Consider the following 26651-nt stretch of genomic DNA (forward strand, 5'->3'; position numbering starts at 1 on the left):
TCCTACACAAAAAGTGTAGGTCACATGGTGAAATGTTTGTGATGAGACCATGAGGCAAAGAGGGAACTTGAGAACAAAAACCTTTGGGAAGAACCGGAGATACAGACATCAAGGCAAATCAACCATATTCTTTTGGGTGGGAATAGCTGCTGAAAAATACAGTGTCTCAGACACCTGAGTTGTTCAAGGCCATGGGAAAGATGTCACCAGCATGTCAGCATGTCCTGCTGAACCAACTCCAACCAATCTATAGCATATTCAACTTTTCCTCTTTTCCATTAGATCATTCCTCAGACGTTATCCCCTACCTGGAACCAGATGCTGCTCTTCAACAACGTTGTGCTTTATGGTGACAGAGAGGAAATCACTCAGTTCCCCCCTGAGATTGTCATAGAGCTATACGATGACGACGCAGTGGTAAACTTGAAATCCTTCTGTTTCGCCTTATCAACAGCTTAAAGGCAAAGCTGTGTCACTGAATAGGCATTTTAAAAAAAAAAAAAAAAAAAAAAAAACAAGCAATCTGGATGACCTTCCTGAATAGAGCTCAATGTTACAACAGTTTGCAGCTGAATATAGTTCTAAGGCTAAAAATTCTTGCAGAGCTGTGGCCTTGTCTTTTCCAAGTGAATGCATCCCCAGGCAGATTTAAAGAAATTAGAAACATCTTTTCCTCTCCCAATATACAGCTGTAAATATTGTATGTATATGTCTGGGGAGACCTTGATTTATCTCTGGCCATGCCATCTGACACATCTCACTAGTTTAGTGTAGCGCTCAGAAACTTTGGATGACTGAAAAGATAAAAAAGGACTCAGCAGCTCCATTTGCATAGCTGCCATTGCATTTTATGTTGCCATTTACCTTAGGGGAAGGTTTTTGGCACAAATACTAAACTCTGCATTGTCTTGACTCTCGAGAGAGCTGTTAAATTCAAAGACTTTATGCATGTATTCTCCTTTATCTAGGGTAAAGCAGAGTATATTGGATCTACAGTGGCTGCCCCTGTGGTGAAACTGGCTGATCAAAAGTATGAACCACCTAAACTTTCTTACCACCCGGTGTATTGTGGAAGCCTTTCTGGGGGAGACCTACTTGCTACGTTTGAGCTTCTGGAGGTAAATTAAATTTTCTGGACTGTTAGTTCTCTCCTTGAGGACTCTTATGTTATGTGCTCCTAAAACTAGCCATGGTATTGAGGACACCACCCTCTCAAACTGGTAGGAGTTGCAACCAGAGCAACATGGTTTTGCTGTTGCACTCTGTGATTGTAGCTCCTCCTACGCTGGGGCTGCAAGCTTCCTTCTACTGCAAACCTGCAGAAGTTTATTCTGAAATCTGGAATAAGGAAAATGTGGAGCTCTGTGACATCATCAAAAAGGTATTTCTGAGGTAAAATGGACTTTTAAACACCATCGGCTTATTAGATACTATGGAAATATGACACCATGCAGAGCCTGTCTTCATAGAGGCCCGTACCTAGGGATAGTCAATTACCTTAACCATTATTTTCCCTTCTTTTTTTAACTGAAATCCACCTTTCCAGTGAACAATGAAAACGTTCTATTTTGTGATGTTGTCTTATAAGATGAGGGAAGCAGAGCAACTTCTGGGATATAGCTAAATATATCCCTGAGGCTGCACTAGGGAGTTGAAAATAACTAAGTAAAGACCTTGCAGTCTTAATTTTCCTGCTCTGTATTATTCTTCCTAGTGACAGCACTTTAGGGCACCTTTCCCAACAGATAATAGCAACACAGACTTAAGGAAACTTCAGGAAAAGGCACATTAAAACACCTACAAGGTTTCCAAGCACTCAGAACTGTGGTCCAAGTCGCACCTTCCAGTATCAGGGATTCCTGATGATGCTCTGTGTCAGGATGGAAATGAAAATCTCTAATCATTAATTCATTCTTCTCTTTTACTCTTCTTTTAACCCCTTAACTGCATCTGCTATAACCCTTTATGCACTCAGTAGTTCAGATCTGCAGATATCCCTTGGTGTAGTTAAAGAAGCAGTGTGTACGAAGTGTTTCGTCAAGGTAACACTGGTATGCTGGGTCACTGCTAAAAGCTAAACTGATGTATATAATGAACCAGCCTGTAATTTATAAAAATAATAGATTAAGACAAGACCAATTAATGGGTACCGGGAGCCTTGATATTTGGCTCAGAGATGCTCAAGATTTGCTGAAAATCCAGGGCATCTAGATTTGATATCAATAGTACATGGCCATTTGTCATAGTCTGGACAGGGTTTACAGTTTGGGAGTTCAGGGGGACTCTTGTAGTATTAAAACAACAACAACAACAACTAATCTTTATGTGGCTATTTTATCCTCAGATATGAGATTTCTCCAGCTTTCCTCTTTTAAATTTTGCCCCCGTTATTATATGTTCCCATGTTCCCAAGCTGTAAGAAAAGAGACAAATAGCTATTTGTTTTCTAGTTTTAAAAAAAGATATGATAAATGTAACAATTTAGGAACTACGTGTGCATAAATCACTTTATTTGTCTTCATTAGCTAAGTCAGAAAACGCATTAATATTGAGAATCCTGAGAGAGAAACTGGGATACATCATCTGCCATGAGATCTGGTTCAGATGGTATTTGCCCCTTACCCATTTATTTATTTATTTATTTTTCAAAGGGTAAGTTAATCTATTATATTTTTTTGAGTATTTAATGTTCCTTAATGTGGAATTTAAAAAGGGTTAATATAATTAAAGCCAGATGTATTTCCTCACAGAAAGGTAGGATTCCCAAAACTGCATGTTTCTGTTCATTTTCAGAACAGCATTGCAAAGGTGGCTGATAGAAACCAGACACATTGGTGGAACAAAACTAGATCTATCACAATCATTTTCCTTGGAAACATATTTCTTTTTGATTAGAAATATGCATTAGATAGAAGAGAAAACTTGAAATGGATAGAAATGCTTCATTACTGGAACTCAAAGGGAAGATCTAACAGTGAGCAGGGCCATCTACATCACTCCTATTAGCAACTGGATAATGAGCTAGTGTTCAGATGCTAAGGGAGATACCTTCATTGAAGATCAGGTCAGGTCTGTAAATGCCTGAGCTTCTAAGAGATTTCAGACAGGTAATTAAGATAAGTTCATCTGAACTATACAACAATTTCTACATGTGAAATTTCTAAAAAGGTTTATTTTTAATTTATAATTATTTATAATCCCACATTTAAAAAAAAAAAGAGAAGGCCTGGCTTCTCACCTGAAGTTTTGGGAAACTACCATGGTACCTCCCAGGTGCTAGACCTAGTTCATACCACTGTGGACCCTCCTCAGGAACCTGCCGCTCCATGGTGGCGCATATGGAAATATGTTGGGAGCCACTGGCCTGGTCTGAGGAAGGTTTTTTTTTCTGGTCTTCAATTCTGTGAAATCTATTTAATGAATTGTTTTGAATTCTTATGAATAAAAGGCAGTAAACATGTATGTGACTTATGGCTGTTGGTTATGTTATTACTATCACATGCTATTACTTGCTGCAGGTGCTAGGAGGTGTATTTTCCACACATCTCCCTCACCTGTGAGATACTAAGGAATATATTCTTTCTTCTTTGTACTAATTAAAATCCCACACAGCAGTACATAGCTGAATATAACAGACAGATGGCCCAGTTAAAAGAAGGAGAAGACTTCAGCTTTACAGGTCCCTTTAGAGCTGTGTCTCAGATGCTTTACCTTTCAACAGTGACAATTTAGCTTAAAAAACTATGAAGCACTCCAAAACTTATGCTTCTTTTTCAGAGAACCCAGACATTTTCAAAGATGTTTGGTCCACATCCCAGCATGGCCCATCTTTTTTCCTTTAAAGTCATCCAAAGATATTTTTATTCCATCTCCTTTACAGTGTTTTTCCGTATACATTCAGTAATCTTTAAGTATCACAATTCACATGATACCAGTTACACCTGTTTGTTGTCAGTTCACCCCTTAACCCAATGCTTCTACTTTTATGTGACTGAGTCTCTGGTAGGAGTGATCATCACATCATGGGTTTAACTGCTATTTATAGAGATCTGCTACACAGGCTAGGTTCAGATCTGCCTTACTTGGGTTGAGAACATAACAGAATCACAGGATGATTGAGATTGGAAGGGACCTCTGGAGATCACCTGGCCCAATCCCCCATGCTTGAGCATGTTGCCCAGAATTGTGTCCAGGAAGCTTTTGAATATTTCCAAAGATGGAGGTTCAACAGCCTCTCTGGTAACCTGCTTCAGTGTTCTATCATCCTCTAATTAAGAAAGAGCTTTTCATTAGTTTAGACAGAACTTCTTGTGTTTCTGTTTGTGCCTGTTACCTCCCCATTCTGTCACTAGCCACCACTGAGAAGAGTCTGGCCCCATCCTCTTGACACCTTCCCTTCAGACACTTGTACACATGGATAAGATAGCCCTGAACTTTCTCTCCGCAAGGCTGAACAAGCTTAGGTTGCTCAGCCTTTCCTTACACAAGAGATGCTTCAGTCCCTTCATCATCTTCATGGCTCTTTGCTGTGCTCTCTCCAGTAGCTCCATGTCTCTCTTGTACTGGGGAGCCCAGCACTGGACACAGCACTCCAGATGTGGCCTCACCAGGGCTGAGTAGTGGGGGAGGATCACCTCCCTTGACCTGCTGGCAACAGTTTTCCTAAGGCACCCCAGGATACTTCTGGCCTTCTTGGACAGAAGAGCACATTGCTGGCTCACAGTCATCTTGTTCATCAGAACTGCCAAGTCCTTCTCTGCGGAGCTGCTCTCCAAATGGTCAGTCCCCAGCCAGTACTGGTGCCTTGGGTTATTCCTCCCCAGGTGCAGGACCCTGCACTTTGTTGAACTTCATGGGGTTCTTCTCTGCCCAACTCTCCAGCCTGTCCAGACTTCTCTGAATGGGAGCACAGCCCTCTGGAACATCAGCCACTCCTCCCAGTTTTGTATCATCAACAAAAATGCACCAAGATCTGAGGGTGCATTCTGCCTCTTGGTCCTGATAAATAAATTGAACATGACTGGACTCAGTATTGATCCCTGAAGGACACTGCTGCTTACCACCCTCCAGACTGTCTTTGCACCACTGATCACATCCCGCTGAGCTCTACCTTTCAGGTGCTTCTCAGTCCACTTCACTGTCTGCTCATCTAGCCTGTGCTTCATCACCTTGCCTATGAGGATGTTGTGGGAAACAGTGTCAAAAGCCATCAAGGTAAATGACATCCGCTGCTCTCATCTCATTTACACAGACAGTCATGCCATCATAGAAGTCTATCAGATTGATTAAATATAATTTCTCCTTTGCGAATCAGTCTGACTACACATTCTTGAACCTCGTACACTTAGAAATGGTATTCAGAATTAGCTGCTCCATCAGTAGAAGTCAGCAATATGCTGTTGAAAATTAGCAAGGGATTGGAAATGAAGCCAGAGAGCTTTCCCACAGAAGGTGACTTGTGAGGGAAGATGGGCTTGGAGCATGGCAAGAGGCACAGAGCAGTGCGAGATTGTCAAACCCAGTGCTCTGGTGGCATTTCTGCCCCATCAGCCTCCTGACATGGGGCCACTGTGCACAGCTGAATATGCTCCTGAACATGAAACAGACTATTGCAACTGCACGTGGCAAATGTGAGCACTGCCTGCAGCAAAATTGTTGAGGTTACAAAGAGGGAGCCCACTCTTAACAGTGGAAATGAGACTGGCGTGTTCTCAAATGCTGTGGCAGCATGTTTCCCAGCTTGGCAGCTCTCCTGATCTGTGCTGGCTGCAAATCATAGGTGTGATCAAATAGCTAAAATAATGTCTCCAGAATAATACAGCATGGTTATGCCAAAGTATAATATGGCTGAAAAGGGTTAGTGTTCTGCCCATGTGGTAAAAGCGTGGTTCTGCTCATCTGTACTAAATTTATCAGACTTTTTGTAGTTAGAATAGGAACTAGAATTTTCCTACAAAAGTTTCTCATCAGCTTTTATTCAGTTCTTTTTATTAAATAGAATTACCATGCTTCATCAGCACAAGTGAGTGTGACCTGCTAGGACAAAAGAGTCTTTCTGGAAAGGTACTTTAACTCAATCTATTGAACACACTTCCTGCCAAGTGTTTCAGCATCACAGCAGGACAGATAGCAATCCAAGTTACATTACTCTCACAGCATCACCTGTCTGCTCTGCAATGTATCTTGAAAAGATGTGTTAAATTGATGCTTAAAGTGTCATTCACAGATATTTGTGATATTGATTTATTCTTCCATAAAGCAGCCTGAGCCTTGTCCATTGAATTTTTCAGATTCCTGAATCAGATCCAAACAGTCTTCCCCCACTGGATCCACCTGATGTTAGCCAGATCTACCCAGTTCCTGCTAACATCCGACCTGTTTTGAGCAAATACAGAGTGGAGGTGAGTTAGAATATTTCTGCTGCTTCAGAATCTCCCATCCTAACATTCCCTACTCAACTGTAAAGCTCTAATTGTGGTGGAGATGAGGTTTAAATTGTAATTAGCAGGAATCACATAATACAAAAAGCATATGACTTGCAAAGCACATGGGTAAGGTCAGATCATCTTGATTCTTGGGCGCTGGACATCAAGGCAGTGCTGCTTCCTGCAGTCAGTCAGGCCTAGATTACAGTCACAGATGGAGGGAGCAACAGCTAATGCGGTAGCGTGAGCGTGCTTGTCCTGCCTCTCCTCTCCCATGGGAACTGCTTGTGCGACACTGAGGCCATCCCCTGGCACCTGACCTTGCTCTCAGCAAAGTCCGTCATCAGCCACCTCCCAAGCCTTTCTGAGTCCCAATTTTCAGACAGGAGATGTCTCCTGCCTGTCTATGAGTGTCTGCACCTTCTGCCTGCTCCTCTACCAGACACCATTTGAGCCTGCTGTCCTGTTATGCTAAAAAGCAGGGAAAAGTGGCGGCTTTTCGTCTGTCCGGGCAATGCCTGGATTCTGCCCAACCTCATCACTCCTTCACCCATGCTGCAGCCTTCATATGAGCAGGAGCTCCGGCGCTGTTCTTGATTTGCCTTCAAAGACCAAGCCATCAAGCAGTGCAAAGGAGAGACAGAGCTCTGCTGCATCCTTCAGTTAACTACTCTTCTCTCTATGTAGGAAAGAGGTTTTTTTAGCGGTATGTCTTTTATGCCCAAGTCTATGAGGTAAACAAGGCCATGAACTACTGCTAAAGGGACAAATTAAATCCTGAAGCTTAAGTGTTTCTGTAAATAATGTGCTGAGGGCTTCCCACTGCCCCTGCAGTAGGATTGCTTTGCGCTGCTCCAATACTTTCCTTCTGACACCACTGTGAAATACCCACTACCTATTTCTGGGGTTCCCAACCTAGAAGCATCTTTGCTGCAGGCTTCTTGTTTGTCCAACTGAGCAGAGCGGCCACCCTCACAGGGTGGTTCAGGTTTTAATAGATAAAACCAGACATTGAGAGTGCTTCTCTGTGTCTCCTGACTGTGGAGGGAACCCAGAACAACTCCACTTCTCAATGTGATACCTCAGGCTTCTTAAAACCAGGCAAATTGTGTCTAGATTAGATAGTTTAAGTGCCATGAGAACATGTTTTTAATTGAAGTGCATGCATGTTTATAGGATTAAGCATATTTTCTGGAGGGTTCCCAGCAAGGGAAGGAAGAAAGGATACGACGGGGTAAAGATAATACAAGTACGTCAAGATACTATGGACATTCCACACCAAAGGAAATTGCAGTGGAGCCCTTGTACCCTTATGGGAATATTCTCTTTCAGCTAGGAAATCCTGGCAGTAGAGCAGGAGCTCACAAATCCCCCACGCTGCTCCAGGACCTTCTGCTACCGAGGGCACTTTGGGAGTTCTATGAGATTGTTGCATCCCACTTACACCAGTCCCCTGTCCTCTGAGCATGCAAGTCACCCTCGTGCTTGCTTTCCATTCCAGTCTTTTTGGATTCATGAGGCTCATAGTTTCACTCACTGATCTTTAATTTTACCTCCTATCAGAAAATGTCAACCAAAGTTTTTCCATCACTAAAAATCCCAGTCCTCTGCTTCAGGACCCTCCAGCAAATACCAAATAGAGCCCCATTTTTTGCACATCTGTGGTTTACAGAACCAGCCTTCTCCAAACCAGGAGGAGTTTTCCGTGCATCTCCCTCCCTCATAAGATACTGCTGGTTCACAGCAGAGGCTTCCCTCATACTTAAGAATCTCTGTGTGGTTCTGATCACTTCTCTCCGCCTGCAACAGGTTCTGTTCTGGGGCGTCCGCGAACTGAAGAAAGTCCAGCTCCTCTCTGTAGATCGGCCGCAGGTTCTCATCGAATGTGCAGGGAAAGGGGTGAAATCCTCTGTCATCCAGAGCTACAAGAAAAATCCCAATTTCAGTGTCCTTGCAGACTGGTTTGAAGTGGTGCGTACAGCATACTGCTCCTTGCTTGTCCTTTTTCTGGGTAGGCAAGGTGTTAATTATTAATTTCCATCCTTTCCTATCAAATCATCTCTTCTATGTCTTGATTAAATATTAAGGGACATAACTTCTTATGGAAAAAGCTTATGATTCAAATATGATTTAAAAGACCTCTGATACAAATGTATGATAAAAGATGATGATGTTGCTAATCATATCTCAAGAAGGTAAGAAAATATCTTGCAATCAAGATTTTGCTGGTAGGTTGGAACTTTTATTATCCAGATAATGGATATTTTTACTACTTCTCCTCCTCTCCTATTTTTCAAGGTAGAGCTTAATTTCCTGCATTTTTTTCAGCTCTCTTAAGTCTTCTTAATTTTCCCTTGTGTGCTCCTGGGCTTTTAAGTGGATGGAGCATATCTGGCTTATGAGCTCTAGACCATTTCACATTGTAACCCTTGATATTATGAACCAGGAGCTTTATTATTTTTCTGCTATTTGAGTTATAACAGCTGTTAGTTTCACTAGGCAAAGATCAATATGAGAAAAAAATGTCAGCTGATTTGCTCTAATTGACATCACCCCTACGAGTAGAAGTATATCTGCAAGAAGACACCAGGATATGAAAACCTCTACAGTAGTGCCTGGCATTAATACAACCTCCAACCCATTCCGTCTGAACGTTCCTGATTCTCACAGAGGGCTGATGTGATGTGTTTGTCTATGACAGCACAGGACTGGACTCAGTAGCACAGCCTAGGTTGAATAATTTTACATTTTGAGTGTAGTGATTGCTGTGGAGGAGAAGAGAGGAAGGAATATCATCCTCATAGCTCTGCATGACACATACCCTATAGCATGATCTCTGTCCTCTCAATTCTCATGTTGCTGTCTGTCATCCTTCCCTAGGAGCTGCCTGAAAATGAACTCCTGCATCCCCCGCTGAGTATCTGCGTAGTTGACTGGAGAGCGTTTGGGAGGAGTACCCTTGTTGGCACGCACACCATAAACTGCCTTAAGCAATTCCTGTTTAAGGCCCAGCTGGGTCCGCAGAACACATCAAATACACTAGACATTGTAGAAACTGACAATGGTAAATGTCCTGTCCTGACCTTGGATGAAAGAAAAGAGCACTGTTTCATGAAAACAGTGAAGGGTCTGCTCAGAGACTCAACAGTAGGCATGTGCTTAGAAGACGTGCTGATTTGGGGTTACATGAGATCAAACCTCATCTGACTTGCAAAATTTCAATTTCAGCTTCCCCTGAGTCCTCCCAGGCTGCTGAGTTATCCCTAGCAGAAGCTCCTTCAGCTGATCATATCTATGTTGATGTGGAGCATGGTCAATCTACGGTAGTAGAGCCAGAAGCAGACCCTGCACCTCTTCCTGCTCCTCAACCAGAATGCTCTGGCTCTCAGTCAGGGAAAGACAAAAAACAGAAGGTGAGCATTGCTGAAGCTGCCAGCTAACTTGTAATTAGAAATGTTATTATTTCTGTTTCAGTCTTGTAGATTGGATACATTCTTGATGAAATGGTAACATTTCATCTTAAACTCAGGATTAGCTATGACATCCGCAGATGCTGTAGCAATAGCAGAGCTGTTTTTCAGATAATAATTTGCTGGAAATTCTGGATATGGCTGGGAACACACACAGTATCTTGCTGGCCCTTGAGAGAACTAGTTAGCAAAGCTGCTTTAACCTTACATAACTTCATTGTAATTCCATTAATAGATATTGTCTGTTCTTCCCTTTGTGCCAGATGTTCCTCCCATAATTGATCACCTCCAGAGTAGTGGATTTTTTTTCTTTTCCTGTCTTTAAACAATCTACTTAATTGAAAGACTGTCACTATGAATAGCTGCTTTATGTCTATGGTGTTTAGGCCGCATGAGCACTCCACTGTGTTAGATGTTGCACAAACATTGAGTAGAAAGAGTCTGCATCCCAAAGAGCTTACAGTCAAAGTTAAAACTGGTGTCAGTCGGTGGGTAGAAGCCTACAGGGAAACAAGGCAGTACTGGTCACCATGACAGCTACAGTCCTAGTATATGTTCTAGATCGTAAACAATTTTTTTGTGTTCAGATGCATGTGCTAGAGTTCTTTTCTTCACTGCAGTTTCTCCTTTTATCATCACTCTTTCACTGACAGCAATAAAAGCAGAGGAAACTGGTTGGAATGACATTGCAGAAGGTGTTTCTGCAGGAGCATAAAGCATCCATTTCTTCTAGCCCCTGGTTTATGGATGGTCAGGTGTTTCTAGTATTCTTAATAATTAGAAGGTCAAGGAAGCAGCTACCATATCTGAATCTTTCATCTGTTACAGGATAACTTTTATGTGCGAAGGCGTATTAGGAAAAGATTTGTATATGGAACCCAGTAATTAACCATCTATGTCATATTAATTATTGCTGCCAACTTTCTGTCTGTGTTCCTACCTCTCCAGCCACATTGACAACTCTTAGTGAGAGTATAAGATGAAACACACTATTTAACAAGGGCAAATATTCTTAAACAAGAATGAAGCTAGTATGATTTGCTCCATTAAGAGGTGACTTTCAGAATTAGTTTTTTTAGCTTTTTTGTAAGGAGAAAATGGTTGAATTGTGGCAGCTACTGAGAATCTCTCTTCTTCCAAAAGGCAATGCAGTAATAATGGGAGTTCTTATAATATTTGCAAACTTAAAAATCTCAAGGTGGAAGAAGCCAGTTTATATCAGGATTCTTAGATCATAATTGCTTGAAACAACATTACTATTTGTCTGGGTAGATATGCTTTTTGTGTGGGTTGCTCTTGTACCAATACTTCAAATAACCAAGTTTTGGTATAAGCAGAAAGTAATGCAGAAACTGCTTTAATGATCATGATGAAATTTCTTTGAATAAAAGAGAGAGAAACTTATACATATTAATTAGCTCTTGGAGGTCAAAATATTATCTCTATATACCTATTCAAACTCGATGTCTTGGTTCAGGTGATTTTTAACCAGTCCTACAGTTTGACAGTGCTTTCTTTCTGCTTTGCTAGGACTTGAAAAAATCCATCCGACGGTCAACAAAGAAGAGAAGAAGAACAATTGCAGATGAATCAGCTGAAAATGTTATTGACTGGTGGTCAAAATACTATGCTTCTGTGCTCAAAATGCAAAAAGTAAGTCATCCAGCATCTCAAAACTCACATGGATGAGCAATATTATAAAATAGATTTACAGCTCAATGAGGCTTTTTTTTTTTTTTGCTACTACATTCATACTAAGAAGTTTGTTCATCATCTTTTTCTTTTGAAAGGCAAAACGACTTTTTTCCAATGAGGGAAAACCTGAGAACAGTGAGTGAATTGTTCTAATTTTTATTACTAATGTTTTGCATCTATTCTATATTACTGTTCACAATAAATACCTGATCCAGAATTATGCCAGTAAGACTCTCTCTATAGCTGATCAGACAGTGAGTGCATTAAAACTTCACAGGTGATGCTGAGGTAACACAAAAATATCATGCACAAAGTTTTTCAGATTCCATGCCCTAAAAGATGCAAAGTGGAGATTATTGTAACATAGGTTGCATAACAGATTCAGAAAAAGACACTTCTCTCCATTTTAAATCCAACTAAGGATCAATGACAGAGAAATAGATTTCACTAGGGAAGTCCAAAGGTCTCACTCTCGTAGCTGCTGAGCTTTGGGTTATCTTAGGGTTGATGGGAAAACCTTATGTACAACAAGCTAAAAGAATTTGGTTCTGTATGTGTGTGTCTATGTGCATAATATATACAGTTAGAATGAAATATTCCAAGGCTTAACATACCCCTCACAGTGAAACTGAACTCTAGTGAGTTATGTTAACTAGTACAACTACTTGAGCAGACTGAGAAAGGAAACAAATGTTCACTGTTTGCACACAGTTGCTGTTCAGTCTTAAGCTATAGCATATTTCTATGCCAGGGCTGACTGCACTTCACCCGAGATCAAGGTGATTTCTATTTTAAAGGAGGTGTGGAGATTGCTCTGATTGGAAGACTCAATCTAAATGTCAGATTTTGTATTCTGGAAATGGCAGCTGACAGTGTTTCAGTGATCACCAGGGTTGCTCAGAGACAAGACATAGATGAGTGTCTGAGCAGAGCTCACTTTTCCACAGGGGAGAAATATTTACACAGAAAACATTATACAAAGGTGTAATGTTCAGTTACAATTAGATTTTTGCTTGATGTTGTAACATCCACCCACATGCTATTCAGGCAGTCGTGTCAGGTTTTCTTGACTGATGACTTCAGACCCTGTAATATCTCTTTTATTTTTTTTCCAATGTAGCTTAACCTATGATTGTGCCATGCATATATGACAACACTGAGATATGTATATATAGTTCTAAATATTTGCTGATATTGATGTCAAAGATATATGAACTGCTCAAAAAAGCAAAAGTGAACTGATCTCAAAATCCAGACCTCAGCCCAAGAAACTGAACCATAATGGAATCGTCTTTGAGAACTTGTCTTGTTCTTATTGGGAAGTCCCCTCCCAGTTTAGAGTCTGGCTCGAGGCTGACCTTCCCCCCATTTCTCATACTGCTGGACTTTCCCAAAGAGAGATGAGCTTTGTCATGCCATCGAGTAGAGAAAAGCTTCAGTGACTAGGAAATCAGCCAGGGGATTTCTGCTTTTAAAAAAGCCTTAAATTTTGCATGAAATACTAAATTCTGCATGATACTAAGATATATTAGTTCATGTCTGGAAGGACAGAGAGAGAGGCAGGAACAGAGTATTGTAGCCAGCAGGCAAGAAATGAGACAGGACGACACAAACGTCATCATGAAGACTGAGTCAGCCACAGTCTGGTAAAAGTGCCACCTTTCTGTCTGGGAGGAGTGATGGGAAAAGAGAGGACCTGCTGCTTGGCAGTGAATGGAGGAGGAGGGAGAGGGACTCCTTGAGCTGTGGTTTCCATTTGAAAACAGAAAATCTTTCTACTTTTTTCACCTTTTCAACTCTGATCTGGAACATTTGGTTGTCATCCATCACTAAAAACCTAAATGGCATCATGACATTTCTGCAGATAAGCAGACTTCTGACCACATTGCATTGAACGTAGAAGAGGAACCCGACAAAAAGAAGAAGGATAAGATGTTCAGAAAGAAACTGAAGGAAGAGGCTCCCAGCCTAGCAACACTGAAGGTAAGAAAGAAGGCAATAAGTAAGGATGCTACTCACTGTCTCCACAAGGCTTATCCTTGGGGACCAAGTTAAATATTGCTCTCACATGCATTTATTTCAGACATTTTGAATAAAACACAAAATAATAGTGGTGGTGCACATCAGTGTATGGGGTCAGGAGAGCCAAGGCCATGTAGACTTACTTCACAGAATCACAGAATCTCAAAATGGTTGAGGTTGGAAGGGACCTCCAGAAATCATCTAGTCCAATCCCCCAGAACCCACCTAGAGCACATGCTACAGGGTCACATCCAGGCAAGTTTTGAAGATGTCCAGAAAAGGAGACTCCGCAACCTCTCTGGGCAACCTGTTCCAGTGCTTTGTCACTCTCACAGTAAAGAAGTTCTTCCTCACATGGAGATGGAACTTCCTGTATTTAATTTGTAAATTGTCCTTCACCTTGTCCTATCACTGACTACCATGGATAAGAGTTTGGCCCCATCATCCCTACATTCTCCCCTAAGGTACATATACATATTGATCAGATCTCCTCTCAATCTTAACTTCTCCAGACTAAACAGGTCCAGTCCTTTAGTCTTTCCTCATACGATAGATGCTCCAGTCCCTTAATCATCTTTGTTGCTCTGTGCTGGACCCTCTCTAGAAGTTCCACATCCCTCTTGTTCTGTGGAGCCCAGAACTGCACCCAATACTCTAGGTGCGGCCTCACCAGAGCTGAGGAGAGGGTCAGAATCCCCTCCCTCCACCTGCTGGCACCATCCTCCTGCTGCAGCCAGGATCCCATTGGCCTTCTTGGCCACGAGGGCACATTGCTGCTTCACGGTTAACTTGTTGTCAACCAAAACTCCCAAATCCCTCTCTGTGGAGCTGCTTTCCAGCAGGTCAACCCCTAATCTGTACTGGTGCCTGGGGTTATTCCTCCCCAGGTGCAGGACCCTGCCCTTGTCCTTCCTGAACTTCATGAGGTTCCTCTCAGCCCGACTCTTCAACCTGTCTAGGTCCCTCTGAATGACAGCAGAACCCTCTGGACTGATGGCCACTCCACCCAGTTTGGTATCGTCTGAAAACTTGCTCAGGGTGCACTCTGTGCCCTCATCCAAGTCATTGATGAACAACTTGAACAGCACTAGGCCCAGTACTGAACCTTGCGGGACACCACTGGCCCCAGGCCTCCAGCTAGACCCAGCCCCGTTTATCAACAGCCTCTGAGCTCTGTCATCCAGTTCTCAATCCAGCTCACTATCCATTCATCTATACCACACTTCCTGAGCTTTTCCATAAGGATGTTATGGGCAACGGTGTTGAAAACCTTGCTGAAGTCAAGGTAGACAACATCCATGGCTCTCCCATCATCCAGCCAGCCAGTCATCCCATCGTAGAAGGCTATCAGTTTCGTCAAAAATGATTACCCCCTTGCTGAATCTATGCTGACTACTCCTGATCACCTTCTTTTCCTTCACATGCCTAGAGATGGTCTCTAGGATGAGCTTCTCCATCACCTTTCCAGGGATGGAGATCAGGCTGACTGGCCTCTAGTGTCCCGGCTGCTCCATCTTGCCCCTTCTGAAGACTGGAGTGATGTTGGTTTCCTCCAGCCCTCTAGCACCTCCCTGCCCTCCATGACCTCTCAAAGATGATGGAGAACGGCTGAGCAATAACCCCCACCAGTTCCCTCAGCACTCTTGGAAGCATCCCATCTGGGCTCGTAGATATACGGCTGCCAGTTTGCCTAAATAATCCCTAACCCAATCCTCCTTGACCAGCGGAAAGTCCTCCTCTCTCCTGGTTCTCTCTCTTGTCTCCAGGCTCTGTAGTTCATGGGGACTGGCCTTAGCAATAAAGACAGAAGCAAAGAAGGCATTTAGTAACACTGCCTTCTCTGCATCCTGCGCCACCAAGGCACCCTCCGCATTCAGCAGCAGATTAACATTTGCCTTAGTCTTCCTCTTGCTGCAGACATATTTATAGAAGCCCTTCCTGTTGTCCCTGACATCTCTCGCTAACTCAAATTCCAAATGTACCTTGGCCTTCCTCATTGCATCCCTGCATTTCTTGACAATGTTCCTATGTTGTTCCCATGTGGTCTGGCCCTCCTTCCACATTGCGTATGCTCTCTTTTTTTCATTAAGTTTTTCCCAACAGCTCCTTGCCCAACCACACAGGTCTCCTGCCCCCCTTGCTTGACTTTTTTCTTGTAGGAATGCACCAATCCTGAGCTTGGAGAAAGCGGTGCTTGAATATTAGCCAACTCTCCTGGACCCCCTTTCCTTCTAAGACCCTGGCCCAGGGGATTCCTCCAAGGAGCTCCCTGAAGAGGTCAAAGTTAGTTCTCTTGAAGTCCAGGGTTGCAATCCTACTTCTTGCCCAGCTTCCTCCTTGCAGGATCGTGAATTCCAACATCTCATGGTCATTGCAGCCAATATTGCCCCCAACCTTCACATTTCCCACTAGACCATCTCTGTTCCCTCCCCTTGTTGGCTCATCAGCCACCTGCATCAAGAAGTTTTCTGCAGTGTTCTGCAGGAACCTCCTGGACTGTGTGCTCCTAGCTGTGTGATTATCCCAGCAGACATCAGGGTGGTTGAAGTAAACCACTTGGCCTTGAATTCACCAATGCAGAGGTAGATGTTGAGACTGAGGCCAAAATTCAGCTGTGGTGCTCTCCTTCTGTAACATACCTAATTATTACTGGCATTAATTCACTGTGAATATCAGGTTCTTCTCCCCTCTTCTACATTGTTGCGATGTTCAGAATATAATTAATCAAATGTATCTCTGTAACATGAAAGCACTTCACCTAGCCAAGTCCCTTAATTGTTTTAAAGTTTGGCTTAAAAATATCTTTTCTGGAATGGTGTCAGCACTGAAATGCAGTTGCTGAGGCATGTCATTTTGGAAATGTTGCAGTGTATTAAGAAAGAATGGAAAACATTACTGCTGGTGCATCCTCCCTGATGGTGAGGCAATATTCAGCTTCTGTTAGATAAGCTTGAGCAACGGCAGAAGGCATTCAAAGGAAATGTTGTGGGTCATGCAGAATGACTGGAGAGATGTGAAGGTCTGAAGAGATGAGGACTGCTTGGATTAGATAGCAGCTGAACAAAGGAGCGTTTGAAACAGTTGTCAATACTGCTTCCATTTTCAGAAGATGGCATTAAACTAGCCCCCTCACCTTCACACTAAATAACCCTTCTTAAATTACAAGTAGCAAGGGAAGGATAGAGTTGTCCTTTTAAAGGCTATTCAGTCTTTTTACCTGTAATAAGACTCTCTCCCCACAACACTTCGTCACTGTCTCTTTTGCTGTCATGTTATGATACATTAACAAAACAGTCAAAAGAGTAAGTAAATCACAAGCATGTTGCAGAGCCTCCTCAGGAAGGAAAGAACATCCATCTGCTTTGCTTTTTACCTAAACCAATGCTTATAAATATTCATTTTGGCCCTTCTAGAGCCACTTCTATCTGCTACATTATGCTGTTCCAGAGGTTGGGCATGACATTGGTTAAGAACAAAACTCTTCCTGTTTTAAGTGGGGAATGGATTACTTTTCCTCAAGGGGTTTTGTAAAACCTTGGTTTTATGAAGACCTGTATTTTGTGTCAAAACTGGATTTCAAGTCATTCTGTAATAAAACAGTTGCTATAAATATATTCACCACATCACCAAAAAGAAGCATTCTCTTATTTTCAAAGATTTATGAAGGAGACTTGGAGAGTGAATTTAATAACTTTGAAGATTGGGTGAAAACTTTCCAGCTCTTAAGAGGAAAATCTAATGATGAAGTTCATGCTGAATCTGAGGACAGAATAATAGGAAAATTTAAGGTGAGCTCAAGTGCTGATTAAGTGTGTGATAATCTAGAGGCTGTTTATTTTCATGCATATTTCAGATATCCTGAGGTGAAAGACAAAGACATTGACAGTCTGTTATAGTTACCTCTTTTACTGGATCTAGAATCCTATTTTTCCATTCACATTATCTCATAGATGAAAACAGCATCCAAATCCAGGTTCTCATTGTTGTTTTGAAATAAGAAATTATCAAAAAAAGTTTTGATCACAGTGAGTGGGAAATAGACAGAGTCCAGATTCTACTACAGATGCAGCTTCATTTCTACACCGTCAGTTACAGTTCTTTGCATGTAGTTTTGAATAATTTAACTGAAGGCTCTTCTGGCTGTTCCATTTGGAGACAAGTGCACAGCCTGATCCAGGATACCATTAAGCAATCTGCAAATGTATTTCAAAGCATAAATTATGTTAGTAGGGCTTCAAGCACTTCATACTTCAGAGGGATGAGTATCTTAAACTCATTAATATATCAGCGAGTTTGCAATGCAAATTTCTCTTCAAATGACTTGCCAGTTGCTTTCAGGCAGTATGATCTACTCACAAGCATGAGTCAATATTGATTTATATGGTTTGTATAGTGGCTGCATAAATATAGGTCAATCTGGGCTCCAATCTGAACCTAACTCAGTGGAATTACAAATTTACAAATGCCCCATGTTTTCTTTAGAATACCAATACTTAGCAAATTAGACTTGTACCTGCAGCTGCTATTTCATTTAACAAAATGGAGAGCCAGGAGCTCGAAGGTAATTCTTGCAGTAATTTAGATGCAATAGTAAGTTATAGAAGAGATATATTTCAAAAGATCAGGCCTAGCACATTGAACCTGTGCTCCCTTCCAATTGCTTTTTTGCACTGTGCTTGATGTATTTTCAATGAAAATAAAACACAATATGTTCCCAGGGTTGTCTGTGCATATACCCAAGCCCTGAAGACTCCAGTGTGCTGGAGGGAGGGCAGCCCCGTGTTCTGCAGGGGATACCGCCAAACCACTCCGTCAAAGTCCTCATCAGGGTGTACGTTGTGGCAGTAAGTAGACACATGCTCTTTTAACCTTGAAATAACTTGTGGATTGCTTTTCAACTCAGATTACATTCAGTCTTGCAGTGGAGCTTCTGAAGAACCTCATGTGTGTTACATTTTTTTAGTTGTATTTCAGACAATAACTATTATATTCCTATAATATCTTAATATTAATATAATATTCTTAAATATTAAGAAATATCCTAAACTATTTCATGTTTTAAGAATGGATGTTTAGAACAGAAAATGTCCATTCCTTACAATAAATCCCAGAGATGCTGACTCAGACTGAAGAAATACTTTGCTTCTTCAAACTGAAGAGGCTAGAGCTATAATTAATGTAATACAGACAACCTGTTCCAGTCACATTATGTAAATGCAGCCAGTTTTAATCAGGAGAGTGGTTTTGATTTTGCTCACATGTAAATGCAACAGTCTCTGTAAGGAGGAAGTGGGAGAATATCTTGTGAGGGCTGTGAATTTGGAGAAACAAAAATGGTAGGTGTTGTGGAAAAGGTACTGGGAGGAGAGACAGGGGGGAATACAGAAGACCAAACACTGAGGAAGCATAACATGAAAACTGAAAGGAGAAGATGAAAGGAGATGGATATTTCAGAGGAACAGGAGTGATTGAGATGGTCTAAGAGGGAGGATGAATGCCAGGTAAAGAGGAGACAGCAAACAAAACAATAAGAAGGATGGGAAGAGGTTATTTGTTTCTTGAGTGTAAAGTCCTCCTGAGCGTGAAGTCTTCCCTGGTGTCTTCTAGATACAGCCGGCCAGTCTGGGAAGCAGTGTTTTATACTGATCTTTGGATCAGGTCCACTCTTTATGGAAACCTTTCCAGTATTCCACATACATGAATGCAGCCAGCTTCTTCCTTGGTGTTGCTTCCTTCTCTCTCACGTTTTTTTCCTTTAACAGTGGTGGTCTCTGGGGATGGAGCTTGTATCTGCTGCACATTTAGGAATGCTCTCCTACTCCAGATCTTTCCCCAGTAGTCTGCAACCCCAAATGCCTGTATGACACCAGGCAAGCTAGGCTTCATCCCACACTTGCAGGACCTCAGGGCCTATGGGGAAGCCTGTGCAGTCACTATACTACCTTCCACCAGGCCTCTTGACACGGTCTTTCTTCTTAACAGGCGTTTAACCTCAGTCCTGCTGACCCAGATGGCAAGTCAGATCCCTACATTGTGCTGAGACTGGGCAAAACAGAAATTAAAGACAGAGAAAACTATATCCCCAAGCAGCTAAACCCAGTATTTGGAAGGTCAGTGATAGCTTTATTTCATTTTCAGTAGTGATTTCTGCTTTGACAATTGCTACCACTGCTGCTATTGCAAGCACTGGGTGCCTGTTATATGCTGCTGTCTGCCCACTTGAGTGTTTTATAAGGGTACTGATTAAAATGTTGAGAACAGGTGTCACCTTATATGATTATAATTTACTCCTTTTTCATAACAGTCAAACACATCCTGAAATGCAATCTGTAACAGGTTTTATAAACTGATGTATGAGAGGAAATGAAGCAACAAATGATCTACTTCGCTCAAATTAATGCAAATGTTAAATTTAGAGTGAAATAAATATGACCACAGCAAAGTGTGATTTCAAAATATTTATTGACATTTCAAGTTGAATCGAGTGATAAATGAATCTCATAAATGTAGGATTAGTCCAAAAACACTAGGCTTTTGAAAACCCCCAGGCTTCCAAATGTGAGAGCTAGGGACAGGCTGTCAGTAAACATCAACTTTGTTTTATCAAATGCTATCTGCTTCTTTCATGTGTTTATTCCACTAGCCATGATTTTGTTTTTCTCTGTAAGTCTGCCTGTTTTAAGAAGGATGAAAATATTTGAATTCAGGATGAAATTATTCTACCAGAACATTAGGATACAGAACCTATATATGTTAGACTAAAATGCCTCTATACCAGTGTTTAAGGAAAAAAGTGTAGGAAGAAAAGATAAGAATAGAGCAGTCCTTCAATATCTTCACCTCTGAGTTTCTGTGATTTAAGCTCTTCCTTAGTAGGTTGCATCTGAACCATCATGGCTGATAAACCTTAATGCCTAGATGGAATGGGCAATTGCCTGCTTCATTTGTTCCAGATGAGATAGGAATTGGTTATTAACTTGGACAGCCCTTTGCAGCACCTTTGACTGCTGCTACTGGAAGCCTTGGGGCGGGTGGACCAGCACCCCCTTCCCAGCAGTACTATCAGTGCCAGCAACGAGCTCTCCCTGCCCTCGTGGCCCTGGGATTGATCAGCATGGACCAGCTGGCCCTATAGTCCCCTTTAAAAGTCCCTTTGTATTTTCAGCTGCCTTCTTGTACCTCTCATGACAGTGATCGACACCGCTGAAGTGTGCATTGAATGAAAAGGGGGCTCTCTTCTTCATTTTTTTGAAACTTGTTTTAAAGCTTTTGCTTGGTCATTTTGTTGGTTGTCACCAAATTCCTAAATTCAAAACATGATCTGAAGATTTTGAAAGAAACCAGAAAGCACTCATTCCCTTTGGTGTTGTGAGTACCTCATACAGACAGCTTCTTTAACCTCATATTTCTCTTGCTTTCCCCTCCATTGGAAGGATACAGCCTCTTCAGGATAAACCAGTGCAGCTGTCCAGATCCCTGCAATTGCTCTGCTTGCTGTAGCTGGGAGCAAGCTTTGAACTGTAACAGGAGGTGATAGAAGAGCAGGAGAAATAAATTACTTTTGCCCTGCGTGTTTACAGTGTGTTGAGATATTTCATTAAAAAAGCATGATCTACCAAACCACACTGCCCATTAAATAAGACAGTTTGCAGGGTGTGCGTATTGTCCATGTGTTGTTTGCACAATATTCATTACCTTAATCTTTCAGGCTTAAAAAAAAATTAACTAGCATGTATTTCTCAAATTTTGCTGCAGATCATTTGAAATCCAGGCTACATTCCCCAAGGATTCCTTGCTCACAGTCCTGATCTATGACCATGACTTGGTGGGAACAGATGACCTCATTGGAGAAACTAAAATTGATTTGGAAAATCGTTTCTACAGCAGGCATCGAGCAACCTGTGGGTTGCAAAGTCAATATGAAATGTAAGTTCTTCAGTCTACCATAGAGAGCAGCACATAATGAATGAGATTCTTGAAGAGATTTCCAGATGTGGCCAAGTATTGTGACTTCCCTAGCACAAAAGTCATAGGAGGTATTTTAATTGAATTTCACCACAAAGTTCAACACTGGCTTTGGGAAGCTGCCAATCTGAGCATGAAGTGGGTATTTTAAATTTAATACCACTGTTTTTTTCATGAAGTTTTTGAGATGCCAAACAGCATGTGTGTCATTTCTCTTATTGACAAACTGCCTTTGGACAGGCTGAAAGGACAAGTGAAAAATGATGTGTCAAAGAAACTGTGAAAGGGCTCAAATCTGCCCTCCGCTACTCAGCTGCAACTAGAATAATTGCAGCAAAGCCCTGGCACAAGCACGCAAGTGAGCGGAAGCCACTCCAGGCTGCTGCTCTTGCTGGGCCATTGTGCACAGCAGGTTGATAACGCAGAGAAAATCAACCTTAAATAACTCCAGTACCCTTAGATTGGGGCACTTACTTCCTTAAGAGATGAGTGTTTGGGCCTTTTTTTCTACAAATGGAGCACACTAGTGACTGGGACATTTTATCTGAGCTAGGAGAAAGCCTGCACCACCTAGTCTTGTGTTTTAAGATGAAAAAAGTGACCCTTGCTCAGGCCTGCAAAAGGAAAGATGAGACTTTGGCTTCAAGACCTGAGCAGGCAGGGATGTAGCTCAAGTAAGAAGTAGCACTGGACAATCCAGATAAAACTCTTGCCTGAGCAGATAGCAGGACCACTGGCCACAAAGCAGATCTCCTTCTGGGAACTGTCAGAGCACTTTACTGAAGGAAAACCTTACCTCTTTCTCTCCATTCTCCACTCTATCCTTGCAGAGAAGGGTACAATGCGTGGCGAGATGCAACCAAGCCAAGTGAGATCCTAACTAAGCTTTGTAAGGACTACAAAATAAGCGGGCCCTTCATGAGACCTGGAGAGATACAAGTAGGAACAAAGGTCTTCAAGGGACAGACGATCTTCACTGAAGATGAGAATGGTAATGAAGTAGTTCACTGTACTTTGGTTGCATTATTGGTTGCAGTACCTAGAAGCTGCCCCAGCTGCAGCTGGGGTGCCACTGTGCTATGAACACTGATGCTTGATTACTAGAGCAAATTTCTGCTCTGAAATACTTGTATAACTATGATGATAAAAGCAATGTCTATGTTAGCTACCAGTGAAGTTTAATGAGAGAGGATCTTAGACTGAAATAGTTTTTGATGAGAAACTGACATCCACATGGTGGTAGTGGGTGTACTTTGATCTAGCTACTGCCTGATCCCAAGGATGGAGTGCCCAGGGGTTGTTGTAGGATATGGGATGCTCTTGAAATGTATCTTCATCTGAAAGGAGTGTAGCTAGCAGGCTCTGAGACTACTCCACACAACAAAGAAAAGCAGGAGAAGTTGGGATAGTTGGAGTCTCTTCAAAACTGACTCCCTATCTGAAGTAATACACTAGTGTAGACATACCTAAGCAGTGAAAACAAGATGAAAAGCATGTCCAAGGTAAAATGAGTCATTCAAGATGAGAGAAGTTTGGTGCATGATTCAGTTCCAGGCCACTTGCCATCTGGTCCTACCTTACCTGGTTGGCTTTCCTCTTCTTGGTTGTTGTTTACCCCCTCCTGATTATTACCATTCCAACTGCTCTTTTTAAGTGCTAATGTGATGCTATGTAAATCCAACTATTTGAGGGTCCATGAGGGCAGAACAGAAACTTTTAGAGCTCTCAGATTAAAAGAAGGGCAAAGGTACCAAGAATCTGAGGGTCCATATCACACATGGGTGGAGTGGGCGTGAGTCATCAATGATTCAGTTTTATACTTACAGTAAGTAAAAGGTGAGGATAATGACTTTAAAGTGGGAAGAAAAAGAGCTGGAGACAGTAGTGGACACTGGAAAGCCAAGAAGGTAAGGACCTTGGAGACAGTAGTGGCAGCATAGGGCAACATATACTTCTCGCTCCTTTGCATATATTCTTCTTTAGTCAAACTCCTTTTGACAGCAAACTCCTTTTGATAGCAAAGCATAGTTCTCACCTGCCTCAGGTAGCACTGTTGGAGGGACAGGAGTTGATCCATTTTTAGCCCATTGGCCAGATGTTGTATGATTACAGTATTCCTGTTAGTTTTCTTTCCTGGCATAGAAGGGAATGTAACTGCTGGCAACAGAATCTCTAGATGAAAATTCTGATTCACTAAAATGTACTTCAGCCCCATCAGCATCAGACAAGATGATAAAAACCAACAGCAAGGAAATACAGACACAGATGGCAAGCCTACCTTCTGAAAACTTGTGTACACAGGTTTTTCAACATGTTATAAAAAACGGGATACAGTATTCTCTTCATCCAAACTGCTTTTCTGACATGTCTGTCCTGGTCCTGGTCTAGTCTAGAAAGGCACATCCATCCTTAGCCAGTGGGAAGAAATAGCTTTCTTGAGAGGATGAAAACTGTCCTTAGAAAGGTGTTTGTGACAAAGAGGATCCTTTATCAAGGGACAGTCTATCCCACTTGTCATTGGAGCTGCCTGACTGAGTAGCTCTGTCTAAAAATCTTGGTTTTAGCTGGCTAAAATTAGATGCAATGCATGACACTTCAAATGCATGCCAGTATTTATAGGCAGGACAGCTCTCATAAGCATAGGTCCTACCTCCATCTCAGAGGTATTAGGAAGGGCTTAATATTTACTGGTTCTATCTAAACAAGACCTTTGTCATCAACATGATAAGAAAAGTGTAAGCTGGTTTGATAACACAGAGATCCTTTCTTCTCACTTAGGTGCTTATCTTCTAATCCAGGAGAGGTCCCCTCTTCAGATCTCTGAATTCCTCTTGTGTAGTACAAAAGAGAGGAAAGAGAGGCTCAAGGGCCCAAAGTCTTTCTCTGTTTTTCAATATCCACTTTGTCTTCACTTTTCGAACTGTTCCTTCATGACTATGTCCTTCTTCTGGGTCTATCCCTACAGTGGCCATGCTTCTTAGGAGAAGACGTGGCCTTGCCCGTGGTGTTCAACCCTCACATTTCTGCTCCTCCACTGAGATGTGGTTTGCTTCTCCAGGGGAGCCTTTGCTGTTGTCATCACAAGGCAAAATGAGCTATAGACATAACCCTCAGCATGTAATTACTGATAGCTCCATCAAAGTCTCATTGTCTTTCATGAGCCATAAAAAAGTCTCACATCTGCAGTTATCTGTATGAAGAAGGGACGTTACACAGAGTGCTTCCATCTTCTTGTCAAAAGCAGTTGCTGTAATACTGAAATGATCCATTGTATTTTACAGATTAACTATCAGCTAAGTGCTAATCTTCTAGTTACTCTAGTGGGTACCCTATTTACAGGAATTAAATGTGTTTTAAGACCTTTTTCTCCTTAGTTTAGATACATAAAAACTTGCTTTTAACTCAAGCAAAATTTTGATGACTATCTTTAATAATTAATGGAACATATTGCTCAGGGATCTTAAATGCTAATTCAGCTCTGGTTGTTCTTTTTGTTTCACTCTTTCCCATAGAGGAGCCAGTTGAATCATATGAACATCTCTCCTTAAAGGTTTTACGTGCTTGGGATGAAATCCCTGGAGTTGGATACAAATTGGTCCCAGAGCATATTGAGACTCGGCCTCTCTTTCATAAGGATAAACCAGGCATGGAGCAGGTAGGACCACTTAGAGGATGGTGATATCCTAGGCCTCAGAGAAGTCTTGCTCCTGTTACTCTGGTTTCTGTTAGTATCAGCAGACTGGTGGAGACAGCTTTCAGGTATTATATCATACAGGAGTCTGCGCACAATGTCAGCGTGGAAATGGTCACATACACCGACACTAGTGAGCTACCTAGTCACACAATAGCCATGCGTGGTATGATTGGTATTTGAAAAGCTGGATCTGAAAATCTTGTGGGATCTGTAAAAAGTAGGTGAATTCTATATTGCCCAAGATATAAGAATAAAAAAAAACTTTTCTTTTTTCTCAAGGGTCGCGTACAGATGTGGGTAGACATGTTTCCTACAGATATGCCTCTGCCAGGACCTCCAGTGGACATTTCACCAAGAAAGCCGAAAGGGTAATAACCTGTGCATTTATCCCAACATGATGGCATAAATCTTCAAGGACTGAGTTTGTCTTAGGTGTTTGGAAAGAACTACTAAAAGAATTATCATCACAAACTTATGTGGCCCTAACAAAACTTTCCTTTGGTGTGCACTATTTCAAACTGAAAGAGAACATCTAGTGTGCTCCATTAAGCAAGTCAAGAATGGTGGGCAATTTTTTACATTAAGGGCTATCACATTCCTTTTATGAAGAGATGCCTTTTTCACATCAGATTTCAAATAGGTAGAGGCAAGAGTCCCTTAAGAATTCTGATATTATCAACCATTTTCTGAGCTGAAAGGACTAGTTCTCTTTTCATTACCACTTCCAGCCATACAGTGTACGTGACCACAGGCCGAAATCTTTACCCTGGTGCAACAGTTTTGTACCTGCTGGATTTCCAGCACGTGATTCAGGGATAAACTCAAGAAACATATAAAGCAGGAGCAGACTGAGGTGCATTTGAAATATCAATTGCTCTTATTTCAGATGGATACTTCTCTAGATTTATATGCAGTGCTATACAGAGCTCTTCAAACTAATTAAATGTTTGCAAATGATAAAAAAGGCAAATAGAGTTCTGAACTGTTTCCATATCAGCTTTATTCCAGTATTTTAACAAGCTTTTTTGAGGGGAATTTTATATCTGACGCAACATCAAATATTTTGCTTTGACAAAACCAAGAATCTATGTAACAATTATTTTCTTCAGACTAGAACTTTCTGTAAAGTACCTTGATAATAGACCAATAGACATTTGCCAAGACTGTATGTGTATATATATATATATATATTAGTAATACCCACAAAAGCAGAAAAAAAGGAAAAATGTTGCTAAACCATTAGTTATCAGAAAGAAGATAAGCATGCAAACAAAGGCTTCATGTTTTGCAGAGAAGTGCAGATTTGATGCAGCAAAACAGTTTTCAGGCTGCTTTTTGAAAACATTTCTTGCCAGTGATCCTAGACTGAACCAGGGTCTG

At 41.6% G+C, this 26651-nt stretch overlaps 1 protein-coding gene across 1 annotated transcript in view; it reads left to right on the forward strand.

Annotated features, from left to right (window-relative positions):
* The window catches only part of FER1L6 (fer-1 like family member 6), a 79269-nt gene that overhangs the window by 43811 nt on the left and 8807 nt on the right, over positions 1-26651 (forward strand). The window contains exons 21-36 of the mRNA XM_088533336.1: positions 283-417; positions 969-1118; positions 6291-6401; positions 8235-8396; positions 9306-9489; positions 9654-9838; positions 11426-11548; positions 11686-11725; positions 13455-13573; positions 17269-17400; positions 18331-18456; positions 19595-19722; positions 21368-21538; positions 22408-22568; positions 25090-25232; positions 25551-25639. Coding sequence (XP_088389462.1) covers positions 283-417; positions 969-1118; positions 6291-6401; positions 8235-8396; positions 9306-9489; positions 9654-9838; positions 11426-11548; positions 11686-11725; positions 13455-13573; positions 17269-17400; positions 18331-18456; positions 19595-19722; positions 21368-21538; positions 22408-22568; positions 25090-25232; positions 25551-25639 — 2159 coding nt within the window. The remainder of the gene's footprint in view (positions 1-282; positions 418-968; positions 1119-6290; positions 6402-8234; positions 8397-9305; positions 9490-9653; positions 9839-11425; positions 11549-11685; positions 11726-13454; positions 13574-17268; positions 17401-18330; positions 18457-19594; positions 19723-21367; positions 21539-22407; positions 22569-25089; positions 25233-25550; positions 25640-26651) is intronic.

The sequence above is a fragment of the Tinamus guttatus genome, unplaced genomic scaffold, assembly GCF_059628265.1.
Source record: "Tinamus guttatus ecotype Peru unplaced genomic scaffold, ASM5962826v1 Tinamus_guttatus_pri_ptg000492l, whole genome shotgun sequence".
Taxonomy (NCBI): Eukaryota; Metazoa; Chordata; class Aves; order Tinamiformes; family Tinamidae; genus Tinamus; species Tinamus guttatus.